General features: G+C 49.1%; 1 protein-coding gene across 2 annotated transcripts in view; it reads left to right on the forward strand.

The window, feature by feature from the left end:
- The window catches only part of LOC144141101 (uncharacterized), a 55,856-nt gene extending 40,715 nt beyond the window's left edge, over positions 1–15,141 (forward strand). For both annotated transcript variants that reach the window (XM_077672626.1, XM_077672628.1), the window contains 2 exons: positions 1,871–2,077; positions 12,370–15,141. In XM_077672626.1, the coding sequence (XP_077528752.1) occupies positions 1,871–2,077; positions 12,370–12,729 (567 nt within the window). In that variant the 3' untranslated portion in view covers positions 12,730–15,141. The remainder of the gene's footprint in view (positions 1–1,870; positions 2,078–12,369) is intronic.
- Positions 15,142–16,467: the final 1,326 nt, after the last annotated feature.

The raw sequence follows: 16,467 nt of genomic DNA on the forward strand, positions 1-16,467 counted from the left end.
GAAATGGTTCCTTGCCACTGGTGCCACCAAGGTTTAATGAGCTGTAAAATTAGTTCCAACTGGTGCATCAAACAACCGATTCTCTTATTGCACTCACCAGGGTTCATAGTATTGGAAAATATAAAGATAACAGTTTTATGACTGACACTGTTTTGTCCATTGCTCCTCCAGAAATGACTAATTATTTCTATCTCGGTAACTAATTGACTTACTCGAACAATAATCGCAGACGACTAGTCACGTAGGTAAGCGATTTCCTGACGCGGCAGTGACACGGACGGTTCGCTGATGCAATCGCTCCCTTTCCTGTTGATTTGGTAGGCTTCGAAGATCTCCCTCTCCCTTCGCCCACGATAAGTGGGGAGTGTGGCGCATTCTGCGGAGCGGGGAGTGCAGCCGCAGGAGGCGCAGTGCGCTGACACCATGCCGCCTGTCGAAGACCTGGCGTGCTCCCACACTGGAACATTCCACAGCTTCCCTAGAATTAAGGCCCAACCACACGTAGGCGTAAAATCGACGTACTCGCGCAGCGACATATGCCGCTGCCTTTACGCCGACCGACGACGCCGGAGAGGGCGAGTCACCACACATCGCCGCAACGCGCGCGTAAACCAATGCGCCCCGCAGTGTGGCTCGACTACTCCGGACTCAGCTTCGTGGCGACCAGTTCAACTACATTTTAACTCAAATAAAACGAATAATGCCTCTTATCACAAAAATACGTATCTTTAATACAGAAGCAACTAAAACAGTTCTTGGGACATTAAAAAAACGTTAGGGATTAGTATGCATACTTGGCAGGCACAAAACCCTCTGCTACATTTGGCGTAAACTGCCTTGCTCCATAGTTGCTCGTTGTATCGCGTATTTTTTCGGGTTGTTTGTTCTCCGTATTTTATAAATTACTTCGTTTTATCACATTATTAATAGTGAAGTTAGCTTATTTATCAATTTGTTGTCCTGTTATGCGACCTGACCGCCGATAACATCACCGCCAGAGGTGTACGTCAACACCGTGCGCCCGAAAGTTTGCGTCGATGTCTGGTGGGCTCTGACTTGGGCGTAACAAGCGCGTGCCAATGCATTCGGCGTACGCCGGAGTACGCCGGTTCCTTACGCGCTTACGCCGGTTTTCGTCGTTGCGTGAAACGTCGGTTTTACGCGTGCGTGTGGTTGGGCCTTTAGGGTTCTGCATGGCTGGTGCGCACCTTTCTACTCACGAGCCATCCCACTCGGGTGTCTCATGGCACGCACATTGAAACACCTTAGTGGTTGCAATTCAGTTTTGTGAATTTTGTTAAGCGTGCAGTATGGCCCCTCAAAGATCCTGATTCCTGGCCAATCCCCCAATTAGGTATGCACCATGAAGAAACTGGTAACAACAATGAGAACTTTTGTTCTGTGTGAGCAACGTTGGAGGCAGTCAGTTGGTAGAGCACTGGTCTGTTACTGTGCAGATGCAAGTCGAAATCTTGTTTGACCATGCATGTTTTTTTATGTATTTACTCTTTACTGTGGCGGCCATTCCCTTGCCAACAAGAACGGTGCTTTGTCACGGAATATGCCAATTAAGGTTTTCACCTTAAAGGTCTAGGAGGGATTGTTGGCATTCTTCGCTGCCTGTTAAGTTATTTGCTGTCATGGCCATTAACTCTGTGCAATCTGAAGCTCAAGTTTGGGCTAGCTGGTTTACCATGACTTAGACTGCAGTGCAGAAAAGACACACACAGAGACAAGAAAGGAACATATGCAGCATTGACAGGATGTCAGCACTGCACATGTCCATTTTCGCTCCTTGTGTGTGGTTGTCCTCTAGCACCCCTAGTGCCATATGCGCTGGTACAATGATTTATTTGTTTATCTTCCTTAGGTCGTGAGCGTAGGTGACATCGCTCGAAAGTGTCCCCGGCTGCAGAAGCTGTCGCTAGTGCACTGCGTCCTTGTTGTCGAAGGTGCTGAAGTGGTTCGCAGCAGGAAACACCCGTTCCCTCCTAAAGCACTGGAGTTCCTCAAAATCCATGTCATGTGTTCGGACAAGGACTACCTAATCGCCCTGCTCACCTCCTGCTCTGGACAGGTAAAAGTCTCAGTAATGGAACAGATTAACTAAGCTTCACGTACAGAAGAATACATTAAAGAGCTATTTAGTATACAGCCTTTGATGCATGCTGCGCTCTCTGGCTGCAGGTAGTGAAAATTCGTTAATTCGAGAATACGGCTTAACAAAACTTGTTGCTGAGCTAGTTGGTACATATTTTAAGGAAGAAGAAAACGTGGTGCAAACTGATGATGGCGCCTGTATATGTCTTACCTCGTTTCTTTCATCTACGTCTAGTTTGCGCTACGTTTTCTTCTTCCTTAAAATATGTACCAACTACCTCGTTTCTTTCGTCTACGTCTAGTTTGCGCCACGTTTTCTTCTTCCTTACAATCGAGAATATGGATTTTCGAGAATATGGGCAGCTGTTAGATTCGATACCTGCTGTACAGAGTGATCTAGTCTTGGGCAACGTTCGCAGGCTGCAGCGACTTTGTCGGAAGCAGCCGCTCTCCGCAATCAAGGTGTGGTCATCAATGGCTAACGTAGATGCTCACCAGTGGCAAGGATAAAAAAATGTGGGTAGGAACATTGCTGTTGTTCATTGCTGTCATATGCTCGACAACTGTATTCCTTCTCTTTAACCTCGCAACTAGTGAGTGTCTGCGAGCATCGTGTATGGCAGGATGTATTGCAATAATGGAGTGCAGATGCACCAGGCACGGTCGCTGCATCCTTTGAACTTTTGACCAAGAATACATTTAATTTCGTTTTTCAACACCAGTGTGCAAGCAATAGAGAAGCGGAATTATGTCGGCAGCATGCCTTGCTCAATTCCTTTGCGGTTTTTCTTGAGTTTCATATATACTGTCAAGTTCCAAAAGAACTCCCAGCCAAGCTATGGAGATATAAAATAAAACATGCAAAATAGGAAAACTTTTTTAAAATCAAGTGCAAAAAAGTACAAAAAGTGACAGCATTGACACGTTTGTGCTTGCTTGCTGGCTTGCTCATTACTAACATTTTCAAACCCATTGAAAATGCCTGTGTGTTTGAGATTTCGACTCACGTCTAGGATCCCCAGGTGTTCAAAATTGATCCGTAACTCCACTACGGCGTGCCTCATTGCCTGTGCAGCATCGGCGCGTTAAACCCATTATCAATCAAAATCAATCAATCAATGAAATTTTCGAATCCGGTGCAGGGGCACAGTGGCTAAAGGCACATTCCAACATGTAACTGAGGCGCTTTCCATGATGGCCTGTGATGTGGGTCGGGCAATGAGGCGCGGTGTTCACACTTGCGACGAGTGATGATGCGACTGCATTAGCGAGCTCTTACCACTTCTGCACAACTTCCTTTGTTGCGCTACCATATGCATTAAAATAAAAATATGCTCCACTAGCATGACAAGAACATTAGAAATCACTCTAAAACACACGCTACTAACCTGGAACTGTGCCATAAGCATTGCAGGTTGAAGGAGGAGCTGAAAATAACGAACTCAATCATTTTTCAACATATTGCAGGGGTGAGACAGCTGCGCATATTGCGCCTTTCTGATACAATTCCATTTTCCTGCGCCAAGCTGCTCCAAAAGCACGAAAATTGCGCCAAACTGCTCCAGAAGAGCCTCAACGGCACGGATTTTGATGCTCATGTCAGTTTCGGCGGGGACAAAAGCCTCCCGCATCCCGGTCACCGCTTTTATCGTCGGTCAATCGCAAACACAGAAATGGCACAAATAGAAAGACTGAAACTAAGCAAGCGATAGCTTCTAAAACACGATTCGCTTTCCGTCCGGGTTCGCAGAAACGGCCTTCTCGATTAGGCATCGCTGTGGCAACAAACATGGCCGCCGCCTGATATGGCTGCTACCAACGCGCTCAGTGCGTATCGCTGATATTTTCCCTGGTTTATTTTATGCTATCAGCTGAGTTCCAGTCTATTCATTCTATCTGTTGTGGCTCTGAACAGTGACGTTTACGCAAGGATATGGTTTGAGGTTGGTGCCAGATTACGGGAAGTTGGGCGGCTCGAAAAAAAGTTCATTGAAATGTGGGGCCTACGACTTCGGCGTGGTTTGTCCTTGAGTGCGAAACGCGGTGCGCGCTGTGACAAGTGTGTGGCGCCCCCCATCCCTGATATTCGTTGGCCGCTAAGTTCAGTGGCCCCACCAGGCTCGGTGGGCAACCTTGTGTGTGGCCGGGCAATAAACACCTCCGAGCACGGCTGCTCGAGGGTCAGTCACCGTCACCACCAGCACGCTGCATGTCGTCTCTCGGCTGGAGGGTACCCCTACCCTCCCAGGTTCACGAACGCAGGACTAGATCGTGACACTGGCGACGAGGATGGGATCCGTCGCCACTGACGCCACTCGTCGCCACTGACACTGGCGACGAGGGAAGAAGCCCGCGGAGCGGCCGAAGCCACCATGAACGCCGCCACCGAGAACGCCGAGACACCGCCCCCTCAAGCCAGCCGCCATTACGCCATGCCGCTGTACGGGAGGCTCGCGCCGTTCGAGGGTGAAGGGTCCGCCTGGCCGGTCTACGAGGAGCAAGTCGGCGTGTTTTTCCGGGCGAACGACACACCCGAGGCAAAACAGCGCGACATCTTCCTGGCCAGCTGCGGGACCCGCGTCTTCGCTCTCCTGCTCGACCTGCTCAAGCCGGCCACGCCGCACGACAAGTCGCTGGGTGAGCTGCTCGCGACGCTACGCTCGCACTACAGCCCGGCTCCGTCGACGTTAATGGAGCGTTTTCGCTTCAATAACCGGAGCCGCCGAGACGGAGAGACGCTCGGGCAGTTCGTCGCAGCGCTGCGAGGGTTGGCGAGCGGCTGCGCCTTCGGGGAGCAGCTCGACTCGCTGCTCCGGGACCGTTTCGTCTGCGGCATCAACGACCCCGCCATGCAGACGCGACTCCTGGAGCTTCCCGACCCCTCGTTGGACGACGCCGTGAAGGCAGCGCTGGCGATGGAGGCTGCGGCCAAGGACGCGGGCGAGCTAGCACGTGCGGCCGGCTCATCGTCGGCGGAGGCGGCGGTGAACAAGATGGCGGCACGGCATGGCAGGTGCGTTCGCTGCGGTGGTGACCACCCCCCATCCCAGTGCCAGTTCGCGCAAGCGGAGTGCTTTGCGTGCGGAAGAACTGGGCACATTGCTCGGGCGTGCCGAGGGGGGACGACGGCGGACGGACGGAAGCAGCAGCCGGCGCCGAGCACAGGTTCCGCGCCAGCCCACGGCCGAGGGAGTCGGCGCAAGGGTAGGCGGCGGGGGCGTGAGGCAGCAGCTTCGGGTGCAGCGGCTAGGCTTCACGCCGTGGCCGAAGACCCGCAGATTTTCGACATGTGGCACGCGGCCACAGTGCAGCCGCCGGTGCCACCATACTGGCTGACTGTCGAAGTCTGCGGGCGCCCCATCTCCATGGAGCTGGACACAGGGGCCAGTGTGTCTGTCATGGCCGGGAAAGTATTCAGACGCACCTTCCCTGGCGTGGCCGTCGAGGCGTCGGGCGTCATGCTGCGCAGCTACTCCGGACAGCTCGCCCAAGTCGAGGGTAAAGCCCAGGTCAGCGTCCGCCTTGGCGACAGGGAGACCACCCTTCCCCTGTACCTGACCAAGGGGCCGTCACCGACGCTGCTGGGCCGGAACTGGATCCTGGCGTTGGGCGTGAGGCTGCCGGAGTACCAGGAAGCAGTGCATGCAGTGGCAGACGGCCCGAGCCTCCTGACCAAGTTCGAGGCCCTGTTCCAGCCCGAGGTGGGGACATTCACCGGCCCGGCGGCAAGCGTTGAGGTGCCAGAGGGAGCACTGCCCCGTCCAGCCCGACTGCATGGACGGCGTCATCGAGCAGCTGCTGCACCGGCGAGAGGCCGGCACCAACGGCGTCGGGGTGCTGGGCACCAACGGCCGCCTGCTGCACCTGGTGGTTCTGGGTGCCAGGGTCAGTGCCCAGAAGGTGGCGCAGGCTATGCGGCAGGTGCACCCGCAGGGTTTCCGGCTCGACGTCAAGGCCCAGTACGCGCTGGATTTCAAGATCGACGGCGACGTGGGCCTGCCGCACAACTCGTTCCACACGGAGCCCCTGCCCCACAGCTGCCTGTGCGTGTACACCAGCCAGCCGGGGCTGGAGTACATCCGCGAGAGCCTCGAGAAGACCCTGCTAGCCAACCTGGAGCAGGAGGACCGGCTGCCCTTCCACGGCCTGCCCCTGGTCATGGTGTTTGCGGGCCAGGGGGACTGCCTGCGCGAGGAGGGCATCAACCGGGCCAAGAGCCTGCAGTGCCCCTTCGTGGACGACGGCGGCGGCCTGGACCCCGTGCGGCTGGAGCAGGCGCTGTGCGCGCTGGTGGAGAGCATCGAGCGGCTGCACATCTACCAGGCGCTGCCCGCGGTCGCGGGGCCCCGGCTGGACATGCGGCTGATGCTGTGCATGCTGTGCGGGGGCCCGTACGCGCCCGAGCAGGTGCTGGCGCAGCCGGGCTGCCTGGCCACGGGCCCGCTGCACTGCCTCAGCCCGGACTCCTTCAAGGGGAGCCAGCTTCACCGACCGCTGCCAGCACAGCACCAGGGGCTGGTGCTACTCGCGCCACTGCGGCACCACGCTCAAGTCCTTCGACACCTGGAAGGCTGACAGCTGGTGCGAGTGTGACACAGGCAGCACCTAATGCTGCCACAACGGCCTCGACACCTGTGCTCCGGCGGAGTGAGAGACTGCGGAGACCTCCGGACTGGTACTTGCCGGGGGGACAGGTGTTGTTTTGTGTTTGTGTAGGACAAGCAAACTTGGGGGTGAGGGGTGTGACAAGTGTGTGGCGCCCCCCATCCCTGATATTCGTTGGCCGCTAAGTTCAGTGGCCCCACCAGGCTCGGTGGGCAACCTTGTGTGTGGCCGGGCAATAAACACCTCCGAGCACGGCTGCTCGAGGGTCAGTCACCGTCACCACCAGCACGCTGCATGTCGTCTCTCGGCTGGAGGGTACCCCTACCCTCCCAGGTTCACGAACGCAGGACTAGATCGTGACACGCGCGTCTATAATCGGGTTCGTGAAGTGAATTTTTTGGCTTGTTGTGCTGTTGTAAAATGTTGAGGTGTTGCTGTGTTTCGAAGCGCGATCGCGAGCCTCGGGGATGGAACGGTCGACGCGAAAGTTGCGAGCTGTGCTGTGGCGCCGCGACCTGTTCAGGCAGCGCCCAATAGCTCCAGGACTACATGGTTGCCATAGAACGCGGCTATAACACTTGATGTATGCAAAGTGAAATTTAATGCCGAAATTTAGGTGGATAAACATTAACGTTACTCAAATGACCATAGGATGAACCTGCGCCCCGGGGACTGAAACGGGTAGGCTGGTTGGGCTATGCGACCGTTAGCTCGAAGCTGCTCAATTGTTGCCGTGACTACAGTCGTTCATACAACACAGCCTGGGATTACAAAAATAATTTTAGCGTTAAAACGGCAAAAAAAAACGCCACAATTGCGGAGCCCTTAAATTTGATAAGAGTTTTAGCAGTCTGTCTGTTCCGTCATGTACGTAGTTACCGTGCTCACCAGGACTCGTCTGGGCACTTGGGCATTCGTAGCCGTAGGGGGATTAGTTGCCCGTGCCTCCTCGCCCTTCCGCGCGCGCAGGCGCAGACCGGTCCGGTGAACCCGGTAACAAAGTAACCAACAGAACAGACGGACTGCTAAAACTCTCTAATGTTAACGGCAGTTTTGTTGTCAGTGTTGCGGGCAGGCGCAACACAATATCACCAGTTAGGAAAAAGGTAGTGCAGTTAGTACTTTGTGATACTCTTAAAAACTCTTTCAGGTAAGGCTGTTTGAGTGTTCTGTGTATTCAAAACTGATTGAAATGTGCACTTGACCCTGCAAATTGCTGAAATAATGATTTTTTAAGCTCACAAGACGATGTATTAAATGTCCCTAACTGCTCCAAATCAAGATTCTTCTGCTCCAAAATCGAAATTTTGCTGCTCCGAAAACTGCTCCCAAATCTGTTTGGGCTGTCTCACCCCTGATATTGGCACATTTCTTAACACTGGCGCCAAGAGGCGACTGAGGACGAAGAAGTGGTTGAGTACCCGTGCTCTCATTGTCATTCAGAGCTTTGGCGCTCGCGCTTGGAGCCCTGTGCTCGAGCTCTCCCGAAAAGGCTCCGGCTGCTTCTACTCATCTGGTCGTCATCTTCAAGGACCCCAGCTCAGCAACTGCGTGTTTATAGCACGCGACAATAACATAGCATGAAAAAATGTGTTTGCTTTTGCGCAACAACAATCGCATCACAGCTTGCAAAATTTGTCATCATGGACGCAGATGTTCTGGTGCCTTTGAACTCCACAGTGTTCACTATTCACTGGTAGAGGTACGAAAAGGCTGCAAGCCAGCCTACTGTGCCACTATCAGTCTAGCTATCTGTGAACTTATTTGCTTTTACAATTGAACAAATTTTTCTGTACTGATGAGTCCCATGCTGCTCGTTGATTTGTGATAGGTACCATGGTGCTCATTGAGTCGTGCATGTGTACGTTGATTCATGTGCGTGTACGCTGGACCTGCTGACCAAACAATCAAAGTGCATGGCAAGTTGCTTGCCAGTGGCGGCTTGTTGCAATGCCAGATATAAATGAATGTTTGGTTTCTGACTATGGCAGCAGACTCTGCAGCCATGATCCTCGCAGAGACGAGGATGGAAGAAATGACAAACTTGAGTGGCATTAGTGCTCGGGTTTGTCACTTCTGTCCTCGTCTCAGCACTGTTTTTTAATTGTTAAACGGACACTGAAGTGATTTGCAAACATAGCAGAATTACAAGACCCAAATTGTAGTCTGGAGTCTATAGGCCAAGTTTCGACCGCTCTCGCTGCGTTTACGTCACTTAATTCACCAGAAAAATCATTTAGAGAGTGCTGTCCTCCTCTCTGCAACATCCCCCATTTTCGGTAGCGTTTTGTATGACGTCAGACAAAAATGGCTTGGCCTGACTGCACTACTGCATGGCTCGCCACCTTCCGAAAGAGTGAGTCATCATAGCATTTAGTCCGCCGGCCGCCGACGGGTCGTTGCGATTCGTTTGCTCAGTTGAAACTAAGCCACGGCATGTTTGTAAATGGGACAATGTGCCTCTCTTTAGTTTGTTAGTTTGTACACTATCAAAATCAAGTCCAGGTAGCTCCACACAAGCGCTGCACAAGCGCACATGTGATGCTGCGCTGACTTGTACGCTAGTAGGAAAATCTAAGGCCAATTGAAGGTGGTGAAGATTCAGTGAAGTTAAGTTACTGAGGAAATAAAATCGGCTGATACTTTTACCTTAGTGTAAAACTAGGGTGCAGGAAGCACTTTTTGCCCTGGGTGAGCAAGCAGAGCGATCAGCAGCACGATCACACATCTGCGAACGCTTGTCCAAGAAATTCCCACTTCTGGACATGAAATATTGTGGAAATTTGGGGGATGCTTACTGCATGAGCGCAATACAACAGTCAACCAAGCTGCTTGAAATGCTAAAACTAAATAAAAATGCAAAATGGTTATGCATTATATACCTTATATTTCCGACCCCGGCAGTGCCCGCTGGCGGGGTGGTCTGGAGCGCTAGGTATGTTATGTTGCAAGTCGCAAGCTCGAATCCCCGAGAGGACATCGGTTTTTTTTTTTTTAAGTTGATTTTTTCATTTTCGGACAATGTTTTCTATACTGAATTCACCATTTTTGCGCTGTAGCTTGTTTGCTTAACGAGCGAGTTCGCAGAACGCGCACAGACTGACACTGACGCGCTAGCGAGATCTCGTTGTCGTGCTGTTGCCATAAGCACTGACTGCTTACGGGCAGTAGGCGCAGGCCAGAATCAGCAGACCCTTGGCCTGGTGCAAACATGCTTTTTACGATACAAACATGAGTGAGGCAAGCTCCGAATATGCGGGAAAAGCGCATGGCATTTGAGCGCCTGCGGTGACGCAGAGGGCGTTCATCCACTGTGCAGGCCTCGGCTAGTAATTGCTACGATTCCAAGCCGTCCTGGGAGGCTTACCTTAGGCATTTTACAGCCGACAACATGGCAGAAGTGCGGTATGACGATTCCTGAGATATCGAGAATGCGCATTCAACGATGCCGTCGGACGTAAGCATGTTTTTTTACAGACCCGAAATCGAAACTTGTTTGAATGCTAATCTTGGACATCGTCCAATCACGTAGCACCTTACCTGACGTCACTGCGGTTAGTTGGTGCAGCCTCCACACACCGTGCGTGGTAGTTTTTCTTATTTCAGTCTTTATAAAATAAATACTGCCTTGTTGCCCGGATGAAAGATGCACAGTGTGTTCATTTGAGCCAGTCTACGCAGTGCAAGCAAAAATGGGAGCTTGACAAATCACTTCAGTGTCTCTTTAATATGCGAAATGAGAAGCCATAATTGAGGGATTGCTTTGCGATGCCATCACGCGATAAGGGAATTGGGTCGGAGACCGATCGGCTGTGCCGTCGCAGAGGGGGTTGGCTTGTCACTTTGCGGAGCCTGCGGTTTGCAAGTGGGAATGCACTTTAAGGCATTGCGCGGCTGAACCAGTGGATGCGGCTTCATGCTGGCCACGTTGGCTGCTTTTTAGATGTAGGCAGAAAGCGAAAATTCCTTTGTGTTGAAATTTTGATGCGTGCTACAGGTAGTCAAAATTAATCTGGAGTGCTCCACTACAGCACACCTCACAGCGCAGGTGTAGCATTGGCACATTGTTTTCCACAATCATCAAAACTGAATGCTGCGATGCTGTTGGAATCACTCTAAATGTAGGGCTTGGTCCACCACGCTCTCCCATGCTTTGGGTGTCCTTGGAGGCAGTCCCAGTCTTCGGATCCGTTAAATCTTGCTGATATGCTGCATCACTTGCGCTTTCTGCACTGGGGTTAAAATGCCCTATTTTATGGGTTCCACTAGTTTTTTATCCACAACTTTTGGCTCAAAAATATAAAAGGCCCACAAAAATGAAGCTTAACAGATAGGCTTTTTAATTTAGTTTTAGAGATGAAGGAAGGGGGTATAATGGAAAATTATATTTGGCAAAGACAATTTTTTGGCAGGCTTCAGGAAATGTTTTCATAGATATGCTGTCTTGCAAGAGAGAAATTTAGGCCATTTTGGAATAAGCAGTTTTCTTACGTGTATTAGCAATATCCTTAGTAAAAACTGAAGTCCTAGCTTGACTGGTTTAAGGCTACAAAAATTAATTGCAGATCTTGTAGGCTCTAGGAAAGAATTTTTTTGGTTAGTTCCAATGAATTTTTTAATACAATGACAGTTAGGCTCAAAGACATACAAGGCGCATAAAAGTGAAGCTAAATAAACTTACTTTTGAGTAATGCAGTTCTCAAAATGCAGTAAGTTTAAATCACATGCAGATTGTTATGTGTCAGAATTTTCAGAAAAATTTGGAATAAATTAGGAGAGATTCTGCTCTGGGATGGCGGATGATCATCGAAGCTTTTTAGACCACAAAATAGATGTGAAATAACGTACGCAAAAGTTATAAGCAAGTTTTATTTCTCTCGAGCATGCATGGCAGCCGTCCCTAGGAAATAGTTTCGCATGAAGGACATGTTTTGTACATGTAACCATAGGCATGAATTTTGCCACAATTAAATGCTGCTAAGCCAAGTTTGTCAAACGAAAGCCCAGCTTTTTGGCCTGAGCCTGCAATGAAAGTGCACACGATTGCTTGGCAATAGTTATGCTGGTCAGTGCACAGCCACTTTATGCACGAATGCAAAATGAACTTTGTTGAAGCGAGCGTTTTCTTCTACCATTTTCTCATGGTACACGCCCTTACTCTTTTTCCGTAACCCCTCTTTGCAGTACGTCTCTCAGAATGAACTTGCGATTACAGTCTACGCTCATTACAGCAAATCCGGCAACAATAGCCTTCAGGCATAAGAAATTATTTCTGTTTGTTTGGTCCCCTTGCATTTGAAATGGAATTTACTCTGATTACAAGTGACCCGTCTACACCAAACTATCTGCTACAACAGAGTGAATGTCGAGCAAGTATTTTTTGGACTGAATGTAAATTGTGGAGTTCTGCTATGCTGGCATCCAACATGCTTTTTCTTCGTTTATTTTGGAGAGGAGACTGCTATGTCTGGCAACGTTGTCGGTGTAGAGTGGGTCGCCGGCACTGGTGAACGAAGCCAGTGCCGGTGGCCTTTTTGTGCGATCAGTGGCACAGTTATAAGATTTCACGGTTAGATAAGCTAAGCGTAATTATTGCTGTTGAACATAGGGAAATGCAGGCCGATATCGCCAGAATCATGATTGATTGGGCTTCGGCATGTGCAGGTCAAGCAGCTGTGGCTGGACGACCGTGCTGCCTGTCGCACCTTTATCCGGGCTACGATGACCAAGACGAAGTTCAGTGTCCTAGAACGGTTGACACTAAACACGGACTGTCCAGCCTCCGATTTCATGAAGCAAGATGAGTACCCAGTGCTGCTTGGAGCCCTGCCAGCTTTGAAGCACGTCAGTACGAACAGCTACGATTTGAGGCTGCTCTTCTGGTACTTTGTGTCCCCGCCAGAGAGCATCAAGCTCGCCTGGTGTCAGTGTGCTATATGCGCGGTTGAGTTTCCCCGTGTAGACAAGGTCCAGAAGGAGTTTTGGGGTACACTTGCGGAGCACCTGCAATTTTCCTGGTGTTGATCCTGTCAGCCTGAATTCTGTGGCGCTGTCTCTTGTGCTGTAGCCCTAGTCAGTTGGCATTGTCTCAGTAATGTCAAGTAGTGATGCCTATTTCATATTCGAAGGTGAATGTTAGTGTTTGCTGTACAGGTCTTAGTTTTTCAGTGGGTGCACTTCACCTTACCAGGAGACGTGGCATGCAGCAGTTGTGAAAATCTTTTATGTTGTTTGTTTCCATACATCCGCTGTCTTACCTGGCCGGAGAAGTAATCTAGGACATTGCAGTTGTGCCAATCTGGTGTCTAGTTTCGTTACTAAAACTTTTATTTGTTCTTAAAAAATCGCTGTCTTATCTGGTTAGAGTAGTACTCTGGACCACTGTTTTTTTAATGCTGCAGTCTGTATCACTGTTTTTGTTTACATTTGATTGATGCATCCTGACAAGTGATGGCAGTGTGATGTCAGTGTGGTGTCAGGGTGATGGCAGTGTGGTGTCAAGGTGAGCAAATATTGCTAGCTCCATAGGTCACACTGCTTTTTGTTAATCCCTGTGACAGGTTAATCACCGGTATTGTTTCATTTGGTTTTTCTAAATAGTGCTCTCGACCATGGTTTTCTTAGCATGTGTGTCTTTTTACTTGTTTTTAAAATTGTTTTCGTTTATTGTTGACTGATGCACCCTCGCAACTGAGATGCTTCTAGGGCAGTGTGGTGTGTATTTTCTTTCAGAGTGGACAAATATTGAAGCACCGTAGATCACATTTTGGTTTTGGTCAAACTCTGTGGCAGAATTGTTGCCAATACTGTGCTTTTTGTTTTTTTAAGTCCGCTGTGCCTTATCTAGCCAGAGAATTGCTTTGGAGCGTCATGTTGTTTTCGTGTGCTTTGTACTTGGGCTTTTGAAATTGTTTTTGTTTACAGTTGATTCATTCACCTTATAACAGGGACTTGCTGTGAGTTCAATATGTTGTGTTTTCATTGTTTTTGTTTGCAGTTGAGTGATTCACCGTCATGACAGCGAGTTGAGGTGACTACGATATGTTGTATTTTTGTTCCTAGCATGCAAATACTTATGCACCATAGATCACAGTTTGCATTCGGTCAAGCTTTCACAAGTGCTAGGAAGTGATTTATTTGATCACATGTTTTATTGATCTTGTGCCTTGATAAGTGTGTAATATTTCTGCCTTGGGAACCTGGGAGATGTGACTGTTCCAGGTACTACTAGTCTTATTTGCGATTTCATGTATCTTGCCACATCCGACCTCTAAGGTGGTTATGCTTTACTCCTTAGATCTTTTGTTCTTTAGATATTTTCTTCTTTAGATATTTTATTCTTTAGGTATTTTGTTCTTTAGAGATGTTGCATGGCGAGGTAAAATTATTTATCACAGTCCACTAGCATATGCAATGTTGCTGTCATGTTTGTAATGACAAGTCTCCCTTGAGGCAGTAGTATTTCAAATAATTTTTTGCGTACACTTTTTGCTAAGCTTTATTTTCATGTCTTTCTCAGAGATTTATCATCAGCGTCTATTTATTGCTATTTCGTTTACCTATTAGGTTCACCTAATTATTGGTATTTTATTTCTGATGCTTCAGGCTGCTTTATTGTAGAGCCTAGTGTTCCTCAAACCTTTTGGAATGAGTACAAAGGTCCTATTTTTATGTACATTTGTGATATAGCCTAATGCTCTGCTAATCAGTTTGGAAGTCTGTTTAAAAGATGTATAGTGCAGTGCCCAATGCTTGTCGCATAGATGAGAGACAAAGTACATTGTACGATGTTTGTGTTCACACTGTTTCATTCAGCTCCAACTACTCAGGGCATGAGTTCAATGTCTGGTGTTTTCACACATTGTTTATTTGACATAGCATCCAACAGCAATACTAAAACTATTCTGCCTTTGTTGCGAGGTTTACTGAAGTCGATGAAACATTCTCTGTGTGAAAGATGCTCAGTATGTCATTCACACAGATTCAAGAGTCTATGGCTCCAGTACATAGAGAAATAAGCCCCTTTAACACCTAATGGTGTGCTTGCTTTAAATTTATTGTATTCTTTATTTCTAGGCATTGTTTACAGTGCCTTAGCTACAATGGTGCTGGCTGATGCAGTTTTTAAAGTTGGTAACATGTTGGTCAGGATGTAAGTGAAGTAAAGCAGGCTACCTGGTGCATATGAGGAGTTTTGGAAAAAAAATTGACGTACAAATTACTGAGTGTTAACTAATCTTCAATTTGAAAAAAATATATATGTAAACCAAACAAACAAGTGTAAACTATGAAAGCTACTCATGTGTTCTCATGTTAGTTTAAAATGACCCATTGACTAATCTACTTATAACTGTTTGAACTAAAAAAAAACATTCCATCCCCCATCCAAATTATTGATGAATCCTTTCACTTGAGGAAATAAATAAAAAAAATGGATCCAACCCACGCTGTGAAGGCGATTAGAAAGCAAAGCTTTATTCTACACACAGAACAATGGCCCATGTGATGTCACTTGAATTCACACACGTGACTCCACAAAGAGTACGAGATTTGCTGCCAGTCGTTACTTGGGATTCGCAGCGGCAGCGTCCCAAACGCAGCAGCGTCGACCACAGCCGGGCTAGAGCGGTGACCGCCGCGACGTAGCATGGCCGTGCATTGGCAGAAAGAAAACGGATAGAAGCATCTTTCGAAGGGTGAGACCGGGGAACCTAGGGTGCCTCGATGCGCGCCCGCTCCACTGAGGGTTAGGAGAACCGCGTCGTGTGCTAGCGCGACCGCCATTTTCTTGCATCCGCGGGGCGCGCGTTTGCTGCGTGACGTGCCTTGACAGTGCTGGTCTCGCTAACTGCGTGGGCTTGATTTGGCTTTACTTTGATACTCATTCCTTTTCTAGAGTAGATAAACGCATGAGTAAGGTTTTGCTGAAGGATTCTTTATTTCGAGACGATTAGCGAAGGTGTGAATAATTTTATTTTTTACGATGGGTAACCACGGCGGGCAACTTCTCGCTGTCGTTGTCATACCGGCGCCGTGAACTTGCTGTCATTGTGTACATATGAACATAGCAGAAAGTACGCCAAGTACACGAACGAAGGGAACTGCTACATATTCAAGTACGAATGTCCGGCACGCTTACGGCCACTGAAACTATTAAAGGCCAACTGCACTCAAATTTCACCTCGGCCAAATTTGTTTTTAGTGCGTAGTAAGTACCCCCAAATAAGCTGAGACACAAGTGGTAGCCCCGTGAAACGCCTCGTTAATCAGTCAGAAGCGTTTAAAAAGGCTCCGCCGCAGACCACTCTGCACCTGCCGGCGGATCGCGTAAACAGCCATGACGCGCCTGTGACGTTCCAGCCGACGGTGGCTTTTTCCTCTGGCCAGCCACGCAGCGGGAGAACCGGTCGAGCTCTGCTGCCCCGTGCGCGCGTAGAGCTTGCGCGCAGACATTCTCCCGAACTGGTGACCGTCCGGCCGCTCGCTGGACGGCTGCAACGTCACTGCAATGGCCGCGCTCTCCTCGGTTTCGGTTTCAAAATCACCGATTTTTGCTGGCCGCTTGCGGCGTCCACGTGCGTATTTCAGCTGTTGTATTTTGCATGTTGCTTTCTTTTTAAGCAGACTATACGGAAATAGGGTTTTCAAGAAGTCGAAATTTTGAGTGCAGTTGGCCTTTAAGTGGTACTTACATATATAGGATCGCCTGGCGGCAAACTGTGTCATGCATGCACTGTGCGATCTCAACATGATTGATTTATT

Source organism: Haemaphysalis longicornis, unplaced genomic scaffold (genome assembly GCF_048455015.1).
Source record: "Haemaphysalis longicornis isolate Haplotype H1 unplaced genomic scaffold, Haemaphysalis longicornis Haplotype H1 scaffold_6, whole genome shotgun sequence".
Taxonomy (NCBI): Eukaryota; Metazoa; Arthropoda; class Arachnida; order Ixodida; family Ixodidae; genus Haemaphysalis; species Haemaphysalis longicornis.